The sequence below is a fragment of the Gymnoscopelus microlampas genome (assembly GCF_963454915.1).
Source record: "Gymnoscopelus microlampas genome assembly, chromosome: 3".
In the NCBI taxonomy this organism is placed as follows: Eukaryota; Metazoa; Chordata; class Actinopteri; order Myctophiformes; family Myctophidae; genus Gymnoscopelus; species Gymnoscopelus microlampas.
The window spans coordinates 37938423-37956671 of NC_139940.1; the positions used below are offsets into that span (position 1 = coordinate 37938423).

The following is an 18249-nucleotide window of genomic DNA, read 5'->3' on the forward strand; positions in this document are numbered from 1 at the left end:
TGTGTGTGTGTGTGTGTGAGTATGTTTTCTGGGAAACACCCTGAGTTATACGTGGGTTGTTGCAGGGAGCACGCCCTCCCTTCTGTGTGCTTGTGTTTTTGAGTTGGTTTGGTGCTTTGGGTGTGGGTGTTACAAATAAAAGTTTTCCTATAAAATGTCATTGTCATGACTACTCCTTCGGATCAGAACCCACTAGTCATTATATACTACTATCACTACCACACTTAATACCGCAAAACTGTGGCACCTGGCTTCTGTGACTTTATAGTACCTTAATCCATGCCTATACGTTTTTCTTAAACCTCCGGAGCGGTGCCCCTTGCCCCCCCCCCCCCATTTGTATCATTCCTTGGATTGCCTCCTCAACAGTTTAAACATTTTTTTTTTTAATGTATTTATTCAAATGTGTGTTTACTGCATTACAGCAGTAAACACACAACACAGGTTTTTGTATGTTATAGCACTAGATCACATAGCATGCACAGAATAATTTGTCCATACACTCACCCGTCCCTAACCCTTACCAGGCCTAAACAAGGCCTAAACCTAACCATACCATACCATAGTGTGGAGTCTGTCTGTGCCCTGTAGGGAAACCACCTCCAACTACTACAGATATATTATCATATATACATATCATTAAAATATGTCCCGGATTTTAGTTTAGCCTAAAATGTATTAATTCAACACATCAAACTGTATGTAATGATTACTGTTGCTACAGCCATCAGAATCTAGCACCAAGATTTTTATCGTCAGCAGGTACAGGTACAACACAGACTATACACGAATCCACGGCGTGCTGCCCTGCGTGCAGCCATTGCTGCGGTCTGAACGCTACGCGGACGTAAGACCGCAGCAATGGCGGCGCGCAGGGCAGCGCGCCGTGGATTCGTGTATAGGCTTAGAGTGAACAGCTATGTAGTTATATTTTACATTGATTTGCTATATTACACAAGTTCTGTCAAAGTTGAATTGAGTAGGACCCAAATGCAGAAGACTCAGGTCCAAGAGATTAAGTCAAGGGTTTTATCAACGAAGGTTCACCAAAACCTGGCACGCAGAACAATAAACTATGGTTCTTCAGAAAAAGAGAAGGTCAAAACATAACCCACCCCTATTGGTAGCCAACCACCGGGGCAGTGACCAACATCGTGTTCAGTACCATGGACAGTACCGGAGCTTTAATTCAGGATACCCTGGTGTTTCAATGGAGACTCTCGAAGGACACGTGACGAAATAACAAAGGTAGACAAGACCTCGGGTCAGCCAGTTACTCGGGTCAGCCAGGGAGGCTGCTTAGTTTGTGAAAAAGCAATACGATCAGACCAAGCGGGATCGGTGGAGAAGCGGAAAAAGCTGAGCTGTGTTAACATTTTGTGGCATTTGTACTTTCAACTGAGTTGTTCTTCATTTGTTCCCAATCATTATTTGCACATGTTTGCTACAGATCTGGTGTGCATTTCTATAGCATAAAATGTTGGTGGTGAGTAAATCCTTTGAAAAACTGCATACAGATTGGGTATACAGTATGACAAACCAGGCCCACCCGTGGTTATGCCTGACCCTGATCCAGAGGGCTCTTCCCAGTATCCTCATAGTCTTCCAAATCCCCTGTCATCCCCACCCACTGCTCAGTGCTCAGTGCCCTGACTCTTTGTCTTATCCCACATTCTCCACTTCACTATACCCCTCTACCCTCTCCTTACCAAACCATGTACCCAGTACCCAGTATTGGCACCCCTCCCCGGTGATGTGTTCGGGCCAGGTCGTTGGGTTTATCCTCAGCTGGTCTCGTCACACTGATGGACAGGGACAGTTGGGTTTCCTGGCTCCAAATCAAGGCCGGCGCTCGGCCTGGGAGACAACGCTCCATTCAATGAGGGGGACCATTCCACAGGGGAGAAGCCTGGAGTTATTCAATCTACTGTTTCTCTCACATGGCCATACCCAAACAACTCCACATGCAGTCACATTAACACACACTCAAAGGGAGATGGGGGAGAAAGTCACATGCATAAAAAAAACACTTGTGCACACACACACACACACACACACACATTCACACCACATGCATGCGGGAGCGCAATGTTACGCACTGATCAAGATGAAGAAAAATAGAAGTTGGCTGAACTACAAAGATATCATGTGACTGTGATCTGAGTTTTCACCTATCTCATTTAGATGAGTATCGGGATCCTAAAACAATAAACACAAGTCACACAGCTCCGGGTTCACGAAGGAAGTTCCAGAAAGCTCTCCGTTCACTTCTGCGAAAAGGCAATTTATCTGCATAATGATGCAATCATCTCATTCGAGGGAAATATCATGCCGAAATATTTTCTGCATTACTGTTGATTTGCCAGTCTGCCAGACCTGTTCAATAATCGGGAAAGGGCCAACAAACACCATGGTTTTAATAATGTGCGGTGACTCACCGAAGCTTCACCCAAAATGTCAAGTAAAATTCTCTCACAAAAGTGGGCTTCCAGCAGAGGCTGTCATAGCGAAGGGCGTAGCGTTGACCCCTGAAGGATAATACCTCTTAGCTCCACAGGCAAAGGCCTGACCAGACCAGGAAAGGGAACGAGAAACGAGAAGGCACTTGAGGGGCTTGTCCCACGGGGCCGAATGCTTGGGGGGGAACGAGGGGTCGGGGGGACGAAGGACGCATGAGAAATGATGCAAGGCCCTGCTATTCCTCAAGCAGGGCCAGTGACAGCTCGATTACGGGCGGCATTACAAACCATTAAGTGCTATTAATCTTGCAGGCTGGCGCAAGTCATCACGGGCCATTCATCTCACACGACCGGGGTGTGAGTCATTATGTGTCATTAATCTCTACTCGCTAGGCACAGGGCAAGGGGGCATGGGAGGGGGCACAGCAGGGCTATATGGTGGGGGGAGGGGGGGTATGTTGGTGGAGGGGTACTGCTTCCAGGACCCCTCGCAGAGTGAGTCTGAAGGTCAGAAGTCTGGCAGCGTCGTCCGAAATGCCGGAGCATTCATCAACGGCATGCATGCAACACAAAGGCACTTTGGTGTGTAATTGTTTCCTTACACGGTCAAGGTGTCAGAGGGGTTAATCAGACAACCGTGGTGCCCCTTCACTCAGACATGCACACACACACACTACTAGCTCTCTCTCTCCCTCTCTCTCTCTCTCGCTCTCTCTCTCCCCCGTCTTTCTGAAAATCTCATTCTCTTTTATGTATGCTCTGGGAGCTTAAAAGCACGAAACCACAGGCTAATTGTAGGTCACACAAGCTGCAATACGAGGTGTAATGCATTATGCATTGGGCTAATCATAGAGGCTGAATACGGTCGACCCCTCACCGTGGCGAGTCAAGGACCTGAGCCTCCTATTAATGTTAGATAGAGGCAGGGCCACCTCTCTCTCTCTCTCTCCACACACACCCCTGCCTCCCCCCCAATCTCATCCACTCCCCAAAGGACCATACAACTATGGGAAAGTCCCGGCGTTGTAATGTGACTGCTTTTAAAACATAATACTATCTGCAGCAGCACTGTGCCTTGCATCCCGGAGTCCTGCAGTGCTCCGGCTCCAGATGTTTCACCGGGGATCCAAAAACACTGGCTAGGTCGTTTGCATGCAAGACCAGAAAGGGGTGAGGGGGGAGAGGGGGGGGGGGGGGGGGTCCAGGGCAGAGCAAAATGCTGCAGAGCAGTGTTGTCACAGTGTAACGCCTAATCTATGTTCTGTCGTATGTGGCACGCTCACAACGCTCTTTGGAGACGATGCTTTGCCATCTTGTATATCGGCTTGTATATCGTTGCTGTTGGGTGGAAAACCTGTATGTCCAAAACCCTTCCTTTTTACCAGCATGTGGAGCAAAGCTGGTCTATAAGCCAATGGGGAGTCCGCAATGCCTTCCCATACTCTGAATGCGGGCGTAAGAGCTCGGGTCACATAGTTCAATATGTCGTCAGACTCGTCACTAACTGAGTGACTTAATCAGTCAGCGCAACACGTTCACCCGAAAGTCATCTCAGGCTATGGGATCACAATTGGCGGCGCTACATGAAGAGGGAAATGTGCATCAGTTTGGTTCAATAATCTAAACATGTTTCATTTGATTGATGAATGGCCAAAACAACACAGTTTACCGAGAGCACCCCTCGCCGATCTGACAACCTTGTCAGCGGTCTGTCTGATACAATAGCCTAGTTAAATTATTAGATCATTAGAAACTCTGCAATGAGGCGCTCAGGTCAGGATTATATTACATAAAGATGAATAGGTTAATAAAAATGAAATTCTGAACAGTGTTCAAAGGAGTTGAATATGTTATTTAATACTGCAGTCTTTATTAGAAGCCTAGTAGTTGTAAGTTATGTTTACAGTTGGAGATGTTGGATTGTTTGTGCCTGTACGAGTGCATGAATAAATCCACTAGTGAGCTTTAGATGTGAAAGGCACCTTATTTTAACTCTTGAGTTTTATATATATATATATATATATATATATATATATATATATATATATATATATATATATATATATATATATGGTAATGTTTAGTAAGATGTGAGTCACGACAGTACATTTCAAGGATTTTAGCTTGGCACAAGCTGGTATAATTATCATTGTGTCGTCGTTGTTTTAGCGATGTGATGCTATTTTCACAACTTTTGTGTGTTGTGTCTTGTATGATGAAGTAGGGCATTCATACACAAAAAAAAAACATTTTAAACATGGAGACACAAGGTTTCTGCCCAACAGCAACGATACACGACTCTGCCGTACGTCGAAGTATAATTCGGGGCTCAATGGCGAGGCCAAAGCACGTGAGTGGCGGCGGTGGGGGTTGCTTGTGGAGTTTCCATTCAGCCATGTCATATTCCCCTCCACTCTCTCTTTCCAGAAGGGGCTCTCTTCTCTTTCTCACACTCTCTCGCTCTCTCCCTCGCTCAGACTGGCAGTCACTCTCACGTATATATATACGCAGAGGCTCTCCCACTTTCCTACCTTGTCTTCATCTCTTTGTCAGGCCGTCTGTGTATACCGTGTGTATCGCTTTCTCTCTCTTTCTGTCTGTCTGGCTCCCAAACCTCTGCTCTGCCGTCCCCACATCCCCAGAGAGGTTCACGGCTGGGTATATGGAACAAAGTGCTGAGCTCTCTTACCCCAAATGTGTGTGTGTGTGTGTGTGTGTGTGTGTGTGTGTGTGTGTGTGTGTGTGTGTGTGTGTGTGTGTGTGTGTGTGTGTGTGTGTGTGTGTGTGTGTGAGCGTGTGTTTTATGTATTACTAACCTTGTGGGGACTAAATATCCCCAAAGGGAAAGTAATACCAGTCGAAATGGACCTCATGGGGACATTCTTCTGGTGCTTATGAGGGATTTTTATGGTTAAGAAAGATTTCTTTTGTGATAGAGTTACAATTAGGAAAAGATTCATTTTGGGGCTCAGGGTTAGGGATAGGCCGGGCCCATGGGTTAAGTAAGAAAATGCCATTTTTAATGACAGAAATTACTTTGGAGGCCCCCAACAACACTAACGTGCGTGTACTGTATATGCGTACATGCGTACTGCATCTGAAATGGAAAGGGTATTAAAAAAAAAAAAAGAGAGAAAAAGAAGAAAATGGAGGCACATCTGCTGACACCTGGAGAGCTCTGCAGTACCTATGCTATTGATGTGGTTTTCACAAAGGAACGAAATGTGTTAGTCATTTGGGGCAATAACACAGAGAGTGTGTCCTGTATGTGGTACTACAGCGAGCCGGGCTGCTCGGCGCAAACGAAGAGTTAAAACCTTCCAGTGGTTTGCTGTGTGGATGTCTTGGCAGCCTCCCCATAATGACAATACCAGATCGCTATTATCAGAGGTAATAGTATGAGTGCCCAGTGCAGCGTAGACCAACGCTTTCTCTCCCTCTCTCTCTCTCCCTCCCTCCTCTTGCTTCTCTCTTTCCCCATACACCACCACCACCTCTCTTCTCTCTTTCGGCAGATGGGAATCGAAGCTCTCTCTTTCAGCGCAGATTTCCCTTTAATTATTATTAGTTGTTATAGTAAGTGGGATTTTACACGCACAGCTCTAATGTTCCACGGGGGTCGTTGACATCGGAATAGCGGTTACTCAATCTGAATGTTCTCATCTCCCCTGACCTCACTCTCTCTCACACGCACACGCGCGCTCGCACGCACGCACGCACGCACGCACGCGCGCGCACACACACACACACACACACACACACACACACACACACACACACACACACACACACACACACACACACACATTCTGCCCTGGGCTAAACTCTTCTCCCAGGGCCCACCCACGCCACATACACATGGGGGGCTCCCCTCTACACACTCTCGCCTGATTTGTACTTTGTCGAGTGCCTGGTGTCTCGCACAGAAAATAGCCGATCTACAAACTCTCAATGCGCCGCGTTGTGAGCTTGTAGATCGGCTATTTTCAGTGCACAGCACCCCACGAGCAACTCAAGTATAACTCAAGTCTTCTCCCTGGGAGAGCAAGCTGAACTGTAAAAGCAGACCCTATTGGACACTTAGCGACCATACTTCACCTTCTCACGGCAATAACTCACTTCAACGATAAGTACAGCTATCAGCGAGCGCTCCATCAGCATCGCAGCGAATCCCCTGTATGAGGCTATTGCCGCGCAGGTGGGAAATTCAACCACAATAATGTTATTTCGGGTTTGAGAAAGCATTTCAAAGTTGAAAGGGAATATGCGTGTGTGTGTGTGTGTGTGTGTGTGTGTGGGGGGGGGGGGGGGGTGCATCAGGGGGTCGGTGTGTATGGCCGTGTGAATGGGTTGCACATGAGAGAGTGAGTTAATACATTATGTGTGTAAGCGGGACGGAGGAGGAAGTGGGGAAGGGGGGTGGGGGGCAGTAGCTCAGTGGGAGGGGGGGGGGCTGTGTCTGGCCTCATTAGAAGTCTGACGGAGAGACAGGCAGGTGGGCAGACGCCGGCCGGCGGGGGGGCACGGCACGCAGCCAGGCAGGCGGGTATGAATGCAAGACAATCAAGCAGGCAGACAGAGAGACAGACAGACAGAAGGGCAGGTAAACAAGAGAGGCAGGTTTGTGTCAGGTGGACGGCGACCGAGCCGAGCGTGGCATGAGGATGATGATGATGATGATGATGATGTGTAGACAGACAAACAGGAAAGGCAGACAGGCAGGTAAACAGACAGACGGGAAGTCAGACTGACAGGACAGAGAGAGAGAGGGAGAAAGAGAGAGAGAGAGAGAGAGGCAGACAGGCAGATACATGGGCAGGACAGACAGACAGACTGGCGCTGCAGGGATTGAATGTCCGGGGCTCCAGGGCTCCCTTCCTGCCTCTCTCTCTATCGTGATATCTCCAAGACGCCTGTCAAACTTAAGAGGGAAGGAGGAAAGGGGGGGTGTGGGGGGCAGGAGTGGGGGGAAAAAAACACTTTGTACTGGGGATTGTGTGTGATACTTCAATCTGGCTTGCCTTTGTGTGTGTGTGCCCCCTTTTCTGTGCAGCGCACACAAAAGAGAGTTGCTAATCCGGAGCTCAAAGAGAGCTGGCCTTCCCGTGTAATTACAGACGCAATACAACACTCTGTATTCCAGGCTTATTACTGCTGCTACCACGCGAGATGGAGAGTGCCGGTGGTGGTATAGTGGTGGTGGTGGGATGGGAGGGGAGGGGAGTCGGGGTGGAGTGGGTCGCTGGGTTGGGTCGGCAGAGGGAATGCGACCAAAACGGTATTGAGTTCAGTCAAATTGCTATCAGAGGAATGTCTTCTTGGGCTGCATCCATACACACAGATTAATGCTCATGGTTGCTCTCACTGTCTCTGTCTGTCTGTCTGTCTGTCTGTCTCTCTCTCCCTCTCCCTCTCTGTGTCTTGAACTCACACATACTGTACAAACACACACGCACGTGCACATACACACGCACACACACATACACAAGCACACAAGCACACGCATATGCAAATGTATGTGGTTAGACACTTTCTGACAAGTAGCCTCTAAGATTTTTCTCTTTGCTAATGGGAGCCAGTACATTGCTGCGTGCTGATGTCACAGTGAGAGTGCCTCTCTCTCTGATTTCATATTATTGTGTGTTGCCAGCTGCAGCTGAATCACCACAGCTCCAAATCGCTTTTCTCCCTGGAGACCGGGAGCCCTTTCACCCCGAGCCCTCACTCTCATCTGCTGCATGCAGACTCTCAGGCTGTAGAGCTGTGTGCTTGTGCATGAATGTCGAGAGGAGAGGGCACTTCAGACAGTATTGTGCACCTTTGAGAGGACAAGTGTGTGTGTGTGTATGTGTGTGTGTGCGAGCGTGCGTGCCTGCCTGCCTGCGTGTGCAGCCACATAAATGCAAATAAACAAAAATGCATTCTGCAGGGATAGCCGCGGGAGAGCTGTGTGAGTTATAATATACCTTGCAAATAATACCCCATAATAGTATTGGCACTGGCATACGCATATTGCTAATAACTATAATCCATAACAATCCAATTATCCAATAATCTTTGGCTCAATTCATAGTTTATATCATGAGACAGTTTGTTGTTTTCAATTTGAGAGGACATCCTTGAAGCAATTAAGATGCCATGTTGACTCCTGATGGTAACTGGGCTTTAGCCCTGGAGGGGAGGAACAGCTTGATAGAGTTCACTGCTTCTCACAGCGTGGCAACCTGTGACATCATTACATCTGCTGGTGAGCCACTTATTTCTTCAACTGTGTGGCCTCGATCTGAATCACTTAACCACTTGATCCCCAGCATCCAATTCTGGGGACACATTTAGCACAAAAATAGCAGATCTACAAGCTCACAATGTGTCGCTTTGTGACTAGAGATGTGGTGTAGATGGGAGAAAAAGCTAACGGTCCAAGTACGGAGCCAAGTCAGGTCCAGTTTACTAAGTCTAGAGGGTTTAATGGCTATACAAAGCGAAGAGAAACATTTTTCTTTTCTGTTTGCCAGCTCATTGCATCCACACAGGGATCCACAACCCAGCATTCCAGAAGACACGAGGGGGAACAAAGATGTAATGGCGTTCGTTTGCGGGGAGCCGTGTCGCAGGGGCTGCGACCCCGATTGCGCAGCCTTGCTCGGAGTGATCATCACGGATGACCCGCGACTGAGAGGGGCCAGATGATGCTGATGATGACACAGCTCGATTGCTTCCAGCTGAGATGTCGAAACCCATTTTTCGTGGAGGTCCGTCCGCGGATCGTGACTCAATGCCGGTGCCAGGCTCTCTGCTGGTCTTCCAGCATCTCTCTCTCTCCCCTGGCGAGGAGGAACCACCACCCAGGGTCCCGAGACCACACGGCCTTTATTTATCACCGGTCCACCGTGCAGGCCTAATCCTTCACACAGAGCGATGGAAAGCCTCATTCCAGAGCTCCAACTGACACAAAAAAAACTCCCACACTCTTTTAATGCTGCCCGGCCCCCCTTCTCTACCCTCTATTTCATACCACAATTATGCTTTGTCGTACAATGGTGTAATGTGCTGAAAATAGCCCAAGTACAAGCTTGCAACGCGTTGCATCCCCAACGCATTGTGAGCAGCGCGCAACGCAGTCGTACGATGGAGCACAAATTAACCGATACACTTCCTCTTGCTCTCTTTCATGCGCTGATCGACAGGCCCCTCCTCTCCCGTCTTACACACCGCAGACTCCCTTTGATTCTCTCGCTCGGTGTATCCCTCGTTTGCCCCTTTGATGGAATATCATATTATGACACATGAATGTATTACAAAATGCTCGAAACATGAGCCTCTTATTTGTCTTTGCGGCTTTCCACAGCGAGCGAGCGAAAGAAAGAAAAAGAAAAAGGGGATAACAAGTGTATAGGAGACATTAGCGGGGGATCAAAGTGCAGCTTCAGCACTGCTTCTTTTGAAGACACGAGGAATGCATTATAAAACAGTATTATAATACGCTAGCGGTATTAGGTAACGCAACACAATTTAAACATGGTACAAAACAGACACACAACAGTGGTTCCCTTGTAACTTAAATAATTTATTTACCACTAGAGCACCACAACAATGTTGCGTTACCGTAGTGGGTCAACATTATCATCATCATAACAACAGAAAGAAAAAAAAACATAAACAACATAAAAAAAAACAACAGCTCTATCATGACAACAACGTTGGTGCCTTGTTCTCCTTTCTGCTATTCAGGAAGTCCACCGGTGCTAGTGCCCAAAAGGGGGGCGGGATCATGTCACCTATGTCAATACTCCTTATTTGGTAAGGGGGGGAGGGACATGTGACCAAACGAGAAAAACAAAATGTACGAAAAAGGAGAATTAAAATAGCCTCAGTGCAATTTATTTTTAATAAAGGGACAGAAACTGATTACTGAAAGACAGCTTTACACTTTGTGAAAGGCTTGCGGAGGATGATGAAAAAAGCTTGCTGAAGTTCGCACGAAGACAGCAACACTGATGTCAAAAAGCACCAACAGCAATGTCGATTGAGTTGACAGACTAGACCAGATATGCTGAAAAATCAATTACACATTTCTTTTTTTGGGGGGGGGACTCTAAGAGCGTTTGTTTTTGAACAAGTTCATATCTCCCTCTTCATCAACACCTTCTGTAATCCATCGTTGTACTAATCGTCTGCGATATCTATCCCAAACATCATCATATCGCTTAGCAAGAAGACAGCGACCTCCTTCCTCCGTCCCCGAACCTTTCCACATACTGGCTATCGAGTGGATCTCTGGACGTGGTGATTGCATGAGATGACATCACTATGTTCTCAACTTGTCCTTTCTCAAAAGAAGTTCATCACTTCTCTTACCTAAGTGTGGAAAACATCTAGTTGTTCTCCATTAATCACCGCCTTTTGGGTTTTCAACAGGTTGAGACTCAGTGCACAGGGTAAACAGAGCCAAACGCGATTCAAGGACACACATCGGGCTGTTCAACGCTGCATGTCAGTAACGCGGTCAATGGGTATTTGCTTCAGAAGTGAAAAGGACATAGCTTGCACAGCTAAATCCAGACCTCCTTATGCATCAAGTTTTACACTTGCAAAGTTAAAGGTAATGTAAGTGATATTTTTTTTGTTAAAACAAAAAGTTGTTTTGTTAAAAGGTTAAAACTCTATATTCTGATAGCAACCATTGCTGTAGTGTTTGTTTTGTAAGAGGGGTACTCCACCCTTCTCTCCAGCTCTTTAATAAACACAAAATACACTTTTAGGTGGGTTGCCGATCTCAGCCAATCAGGAGCGAGTATTCATTTATAAGCTTAAATGTTACAGTGCTCCAGTTCGAATTTTGTCTACACATGTCTTTGTGTCTTCACTTCCAATTTCACTTGTTTATCCTGTACAAGTTCTCTCTCCTGATTGGATCAAATTGGCATACCGATCTGAAATGCATTTTCTCTTTACTAAAGAGCTGGATAGATGGGGAGACCCCTGTTACTACACACACTATAGCAATGATTGCTATCAGAATATGGAGCTATTTAACACTTATTTTAACAAAAATCCCTTACTGCACATTTAAATTAGCACTCTGGATTTGACTGTGCGCTACTGTATCATCATATCAGATGTTTCTAAATATGTCTTTGAGACTTACATGGCACAGAAATATCTAACTGGCATGGTTATTCTTTCTCCTCCGGGGTATTTTTCAAGCTTCTATAAAAACGTACACAACTGTAAACTGCCGAAGGGACAGGATTTTTTTCTTATTTTTCTTTTTTTTTATACATGACTGACGAAGATTCACTCTAATCCACTTTTCTAGACAGTTAGAAACTTGCTGGGTGCCAACCATAAAACGAAAACAAAACAAAACATAAATCTTAAATAGCAATACAATTATTAGAAATCAGGACAAAGTAGAAAATAACAAAGGATGCAAAGAAATTAGACAAAAACGTACAAATGAGGACATGGCGTGGATTTGAATGTTTAAAACTGGGAGAGGGAAGGGGTTGTCTTTCTTTTCAGGGCTTATTTCACATATAAACACTTATCACTATACTTCCAGTGTTTGCCATAACTCTCGGGTCTTTGTGTAACAAGTGTGTGAGGTGATGCTTGTTGACAGGGTCTTTTAAGCACACAAAAAAACACAGGCATGCCTGTACAAAAGCCACATCTGTCATATTTTATCTATGTGTGTGCATGTGCTTTGCGTGTGTGTGTGTGTGTGTGTGTGTGTGTGTGTGTGTGTGTGTGTGTGTGTGTGTGTGTGTGTGTGTGTGTGTGTGTGTGTGTGTGTGTGTGTGTGTGTGTGTGTGTGTGTGTGTGCGTGTGTGTGTGCGTGTGTGCGTGTGTGTCTTCCTCTGTCTGTGTGTGTCTTTTGAGTCGCAATGTGTTGTGTTTGCATGCATTTTTTTCCTACATGGATATTTCCCCCCACACTATAAAATCCTGAGTGTCTATTGCAACTCTGAGATCGTAGAAATTGACCATCACAGGCCCACAATTACACTCTCAAGAGTTCAATTCCTCGGTCCTATACAAAAGGGTAACATTTTTTACACTCAACGGATTTTACAGTGTGCGGTTGTTCTGTACCTGTAACGTTACCTATACCTGTCAAATGCACCACACAAGTGATGTGTGCACTGAACTGTACCTGTGTGTGTGTGTGTGTGTGTGTGTGTGTGTGTGTGTGTGTGTGTGTGTGTGTGTGTGTGTGTGTGTGTGGAGTGATGCACAAAATGCACCTGCAAGTCGTCGCTGTCCGGTGGAAAATGTCCAAAACCGTTCCTTTTTAATTATTAATTTTAAAAACATTTGAAAAATAGTGAAAATAGCCGATGTACAAGCTCGTAGATCTGCTATTTTCACTATTTCTGTGTGACGCTCTTGTATGACAAAGTAGGGCATTCATTTACGAAAAAAAGAACATAAAAAGTTGAAATATGGAGATACAAGGTTTCTGCCCGACAGCAACGAAATTACAGTGCATGTGAGCGAAAGTGAGCTTGTATTTGACTGCATGTACTGTATGTCCAAGTGTGCACTCTGTGTGTGTTTGTGTGTGCATGCGTGTGCGTGTGTGTGTGTGCGTGTGTGTGGTGTGCGTGTGCGTGTGCGTGTGCGTGTGCGTGTGCGTGTGCGTGTGCGTGTGTGTGTGTGTGTGAAATGAGAGCATTTCTGCTGGCTTGTAACAGTTCCTAGCTGCACTTGCAGGACTTGACGATCATGTTGGAGAGCTGCTCTATTTTGGGAGTCTTGCCGATGTAATAGAGGATGGTGAGAGGCTCCAGGTCCTGGGACACACAGCACGGCGACGCTGACGCCTCGGGGTTGATGGTGTTATATAGGCCTAGGACCTGAGCAAAAAAAAAAACATTTCAATTAGACACTTCAGCTCAGGAATAACCAAAACCATTTATTAACCATTTACCATATTGCATATGTAACCATTTACAGCAATATTAACCATTTACTGCAATGATATTGCATTCACATTTGGCGGTGTGACTCTGCTCATGTGATATTACAAATTACCTGCGCAAGCAGGACAACAGATCTGAAATCACAAACCCCCAGAGCAGAGCATACAATACAGTTTTACATAACATTGAACCTTCAATGCATAATTAAACTACCGCATATCATAGTACAATCCATAGAACCACAGTACAATACACAGAATCATAGAACCACAGTACAATACACAGAATCATAGAACCACAGTACAAACACAGAATCAACCTATATACAACCAGGTTAGACAGCGAAGCACGTAGACTGAACAGAGAACAGAGGCTGCTTAAATGAACCGCTGAGGGGATGAGGGCGTGACTGAGTTTCCTTGTAGCGAATGAGAATGGCGTGAGGATGAACGTACTGACTTGTGGGAGTACGAACGAATTAGCTTGTTAGCGAATGAATGGGGGGGGGGGGGGGGTCCGGGGAGTGTGAACGTAGCATAAACCTCCTGCCTTCCGTGTCTACATGAACTATCGCTTCGCTGTATGAAACACACGGTTCTTAAACTGTGCTCCTCCGAGCGTGGCCCAAAACAACCGAAGCAACTACCACTTATAGTACACATACAATACAGACATACTTACTATCAAAAAATATTGTCATTATTTTTAGTTTGTGTCAGTCAAAGATACAAAGAATTGCTGTCTATTGTTAAACATAGCAACTGAGAAAGTTTAAATCGTACAAGAAAGTATAAATCAAGCCTAAAAGGGAGTGTAAGTGTTTTTTGTGCCTTAATACATTATAATTGCCCTCTAGAAACAGTTAATCTTTTACTCAAGAGGGGCAATGCCCGTCGCAAGTTCATGATGTCATTTGTCAATGTGTGGTCTAGCCATATGGAATTTATGGAATGCATGTGAAAATAAAAAACAACTTAATACTTCCTAATATGAGCATCAAATCAATATTATTATTATTATTTTTTTTGCACATGCATTCCATAAATTCCATAGGGCATCATAATGACATCATCAACTTGAGACGGGCATTGCCCCTATTGAGTGAAAGATGAACTATTTCTAAAATCATATATTATTATATTAAATCATATTTAAGGTGTTTTTAATTTTACATTTTAGTTATAGAGGGCAATTATAATGTATTAAGGCATATTTGGCTTGCCAGGGATCCTTTTAAAGAACCACACGAAGACAGCTTAAATTTTATAGTGTTTCAGTTGCAATTGTGTCTGTTCATTTCTTATCCCATCACTGTATTCTGTCTGAGTTCTCCCTCCTCTGAGTTCTCCCTTTTCCAACCCACTAATGTTGATTTTCCTATTATTATTATTTCATTTAGAGTAGACAATATTCCCCCCCCCCCAATTTAGTCAATGAATTCCTCTCACACATTTCTGTGTTGCCAGTGCTCTTGTACCCTACTGGCTCACCTGCCAATGAGGAGCCCCCACCGGGAGGACGTAGCGCCTCAATCTTCCTCCCGTTCAACATTCCCCGCCACAGCCCAAAAGAGTATGTGCAGCGACCAGGGGCGGCCTTAGTGATCTGGGGGCCCGTTTCAAGAGCTAAACAAATAATTAATTAATTAAAACTAAATTGTGGACTGAAGTTGGTTTGCTTCCATAATCCATAATGATGCATTTTCGAACTAAATTAATTAGACTATTTGCACTTCCACCATGGACAGACAGCTAAAACAACTCACTCACATGATTCACTTGAGCTGAGCCCTGATATAATCAGATCTACATCCTCTTCTTGCATGAAATTCTTGGACGTCGGCCAGCCGGAGGCGGGCCCCGGACTGGGATGTGAGTCCAAAAAAAGGGCCCCCCTGAGGTTTGGGGCCTGTTTCAATTGAAATGGGTGAAACACAGCAAAGGCCACCACTGGCAGCGACAAAGATCACCCTTCTGCCCGGCTTTCCTCTCCCCCTGCACACGGCCAATTGTGTTCGTATAGACATTCGACCCAAACCAGATACACCGTGGTGGATTCAAACCTCTAGACTCTGCCGCTGCTGGGCAGGTACTTTACCCCTGTGACACCAGAGCGCCCTTGATTTTCCAATGTAACTGCAAAACTTAAGTCCAACAATACAAAGCTACCAGCGCAGGAAGCCCCCCCCCCCCCCCCCCCCTGCTGGTCTGGACTGCCGCTGTGGCCTTTATTAACACTGACCCTGTGGATTGTTTAACCTCTGACCCCTGACCTCTCACCTTGGAATGCTGCGTGTCAGCGCTCCACAGATACGGACAGGCTCCCGCACAGAAGTTAGCATTGTAGCCCTTGGGCTCATGGATCCACCTCCAGCCCAGGTCCTTCTTAAAGTCAATGTAGAGGGATCGTAAGCAGCAGTTGTCCTGGACGTTCCTATGAAGAGACGAAAGAGACAAAGGAGGAGACCATGGGTTGAGGAGGAACTGGAAAGTGATGAAAATGTGACACATCACAAACAGCGTTTTATCAAGATTTAAGGTATAATTACTCTTGTTTTGGTAATCAGTAATAACATTACTGTTACAAATCCTAGGTGCCTGGCACCCACGGGCATGGATTGAAGCTTCCCTTATCACAAAATGTTTACACTTAAGTATCATAACATATAACAAAACTTACTTTCATACTTTTATATTAATTACTTATTTCAGGAAGTAATAAGTAAAACAATTCATCACTGATGGAAGTAGTAACAACTATGTAGTATTTTGCTATTTTAAAGTAACAAGCCCAACACTGTAACTTCACATCTACAAGCTCAAAACGCATCGATTTGCGCTGCGTTTCGTGCTGCGCTTTGCGCTGCGTTTCAGGCTGCGTTTCGCACTGCGTTTCGAGCTTGTCGATCTGCTACAATTTTGATGCTTGTTTTGTGTAACGCTGTAGTATGATCAAGCAGGGCTAATGCCCATTTATGAAAAAAAAATCACACCCAGTGTGAAGTGGGCGGTGTGTGGTCATCACAACATGACTCACTTAAAAAAAAGTATACATGACTTTTTTTTAAGTCCATACTGCTATTCACATTTCAGCTAAAGCAATTTTTGGATTCTTCTTTACGTCTCCCACAAAGCTTCGTCTCTTCCATTGTTGGATTATATAGGCCACTGTATTTTTAGAAATCTTAAATTCAGCTGAAATTTCTCTGGAACCTTGACCAGATCTTTGCTTTGTCACAATTCTGTGTTTAAGCTCTTGTGATATACACTTGGGTCTCACAAGGCCAGTTCTAGGAAGACTTGCCATTGTCTTTGTTTCGGTTGTTACTTTCCTCATTTTAACCATAGTGATTTTGCGATTCTTTTTCACTGATCTCATGAAATACACAACATCTCAGTTAAATATACTACTCTCACATCAAAATGGTTTTAGATTAGCCAATCACAGGATGTGAAATTGGAGCACTATGTGTTGTGACACCCAAGTAGGTGGTGTGTGGTCATCACGACATGACTCACTTTAAAAAAAGGATAATTACTTTTTTTAAAGTCCTTACTGCTATTTATAGGGCTGCACATGTGTCATGTGTTTCGCTAGCCAATCACAGTCCTGAATTTGCAAAGTCAGCCAATCACATTACACTTAGTGGTGATGACACTAGCTGTAATGTGATTGGCTGATATGAAAAAAGTATCGATTTGCATTAACAATGGAAGGGTTAGGGGGTACATACATTTTTTGGTCGGTGTCCAAAACCCACTTATAGGGGGCGGCTACACCGCCCCAAAAACACAAAAAGTTAACATATGGAGATAAGAGGTTTCTGCCCGACAACAACAATTATGTGCATACATACACATGGATTAAAGTTCTCTGTCACCATGACATGATTTCCATCATTTGGATTCCACAGAGGCCATTTATGACCCTAACAAAGGGTGGGTGGGGGCTGTACAGAGATGGCTACGGAGTGGACGAGATGGCCTACATTTGACCTCAATTGTCAAATGCAGCCTAGTCTGCTGATCTACAAATCACGATCGTTCCCCCAGCCATATAGTTCACAACGTATATCACTTGTAGATTTGGCTGGCTAGCGGGGTGACACCACGCCTCCCTGCTGAATGTTAATCAACAGGCAGACAGAACCAGACTGAACCAAATAGAAATGATCGGCTATTATCAATGTAATTTATTTTCAAATAAGCCTAGACTATATTTTATTTAGGTTGATGCAAGCTGGTTGTCAAGTAAGCTGCCACAGAAAGAACTTTTATCATTGTGGCCTACTCCGTCTTCTCCTGTCATTCTGTCTAAATTGAATGCAGCGTGGATTTTCCGTTGTGAGGGTAATTGAAGGTGATCGGCATTATGACAGCCTCCAAAAGATGAAATCATGGGAAATCTGCAAGACATTGATGTTTGAAATATAAAATGGATATCTAGAGGTAATGGACCCACTTATATAGGCCTACACTGTGCATAAGCAATATGTCCCGACCCTAAAGAAATCCAGTAGTACGCTAGCTAAAATGACAACCTGAATATATATGCTTCAATAATAAATAAATAAATAACACATGATCACATGCAGGGCAGGAGAGTGTGTGTTATTTCCTGGTGAAAATGTGGAGGCATTTGTCGTTAAAGAAGGGTCGTAACTGTCGTTGAGAAGACGGGCAGAAATAACTGGAAATGGGCTTGGCTTAGTGAAAAAAGTGAAAAAGGTAATTTAGTATAAGGATGCAAACAGTTCAGTTTCTGTTCTGTGTGCAATAAGAAAATGATAGTGCTTTTCTGCCACAACACTGAACCCTGTCACAAGGCTATTGTTAGCGCCCTGCAACACACAAAGATTATCT

At 44.9% G+C, this 18249-nt stretch overlaps 1 protein-coding gene across 1 annotated transcript in view; it reads right to left on the reverse strand.

Moving 5' to 3' along the window:
• Nucleotides 1-10005: 10005 nt before the first annotated feature.
• Nucleotides 10006-18249, reverse strand: part of tgfb2 (transforming growth factor, beta 2) — a 42819-nt gene continuing 34575 nt past the window's right edge. Inside the window, exons 6-7 of the mRNA XM_084050548.1 lie at nt 15667-15820; nt 10006-13321 (exon numbers count right to left, since the gene is read on the reverse strand). Of these exons, the coding sequence (XP_083906674.1) occupies nt 13163-13321; nt 15667-15820 (313 nt within the window). The 3' untranslated portion in view covers nt 10006-13162. The remainder of the gene's footprint in view (nt 13322-15666; nt 15821-18249) is intronic.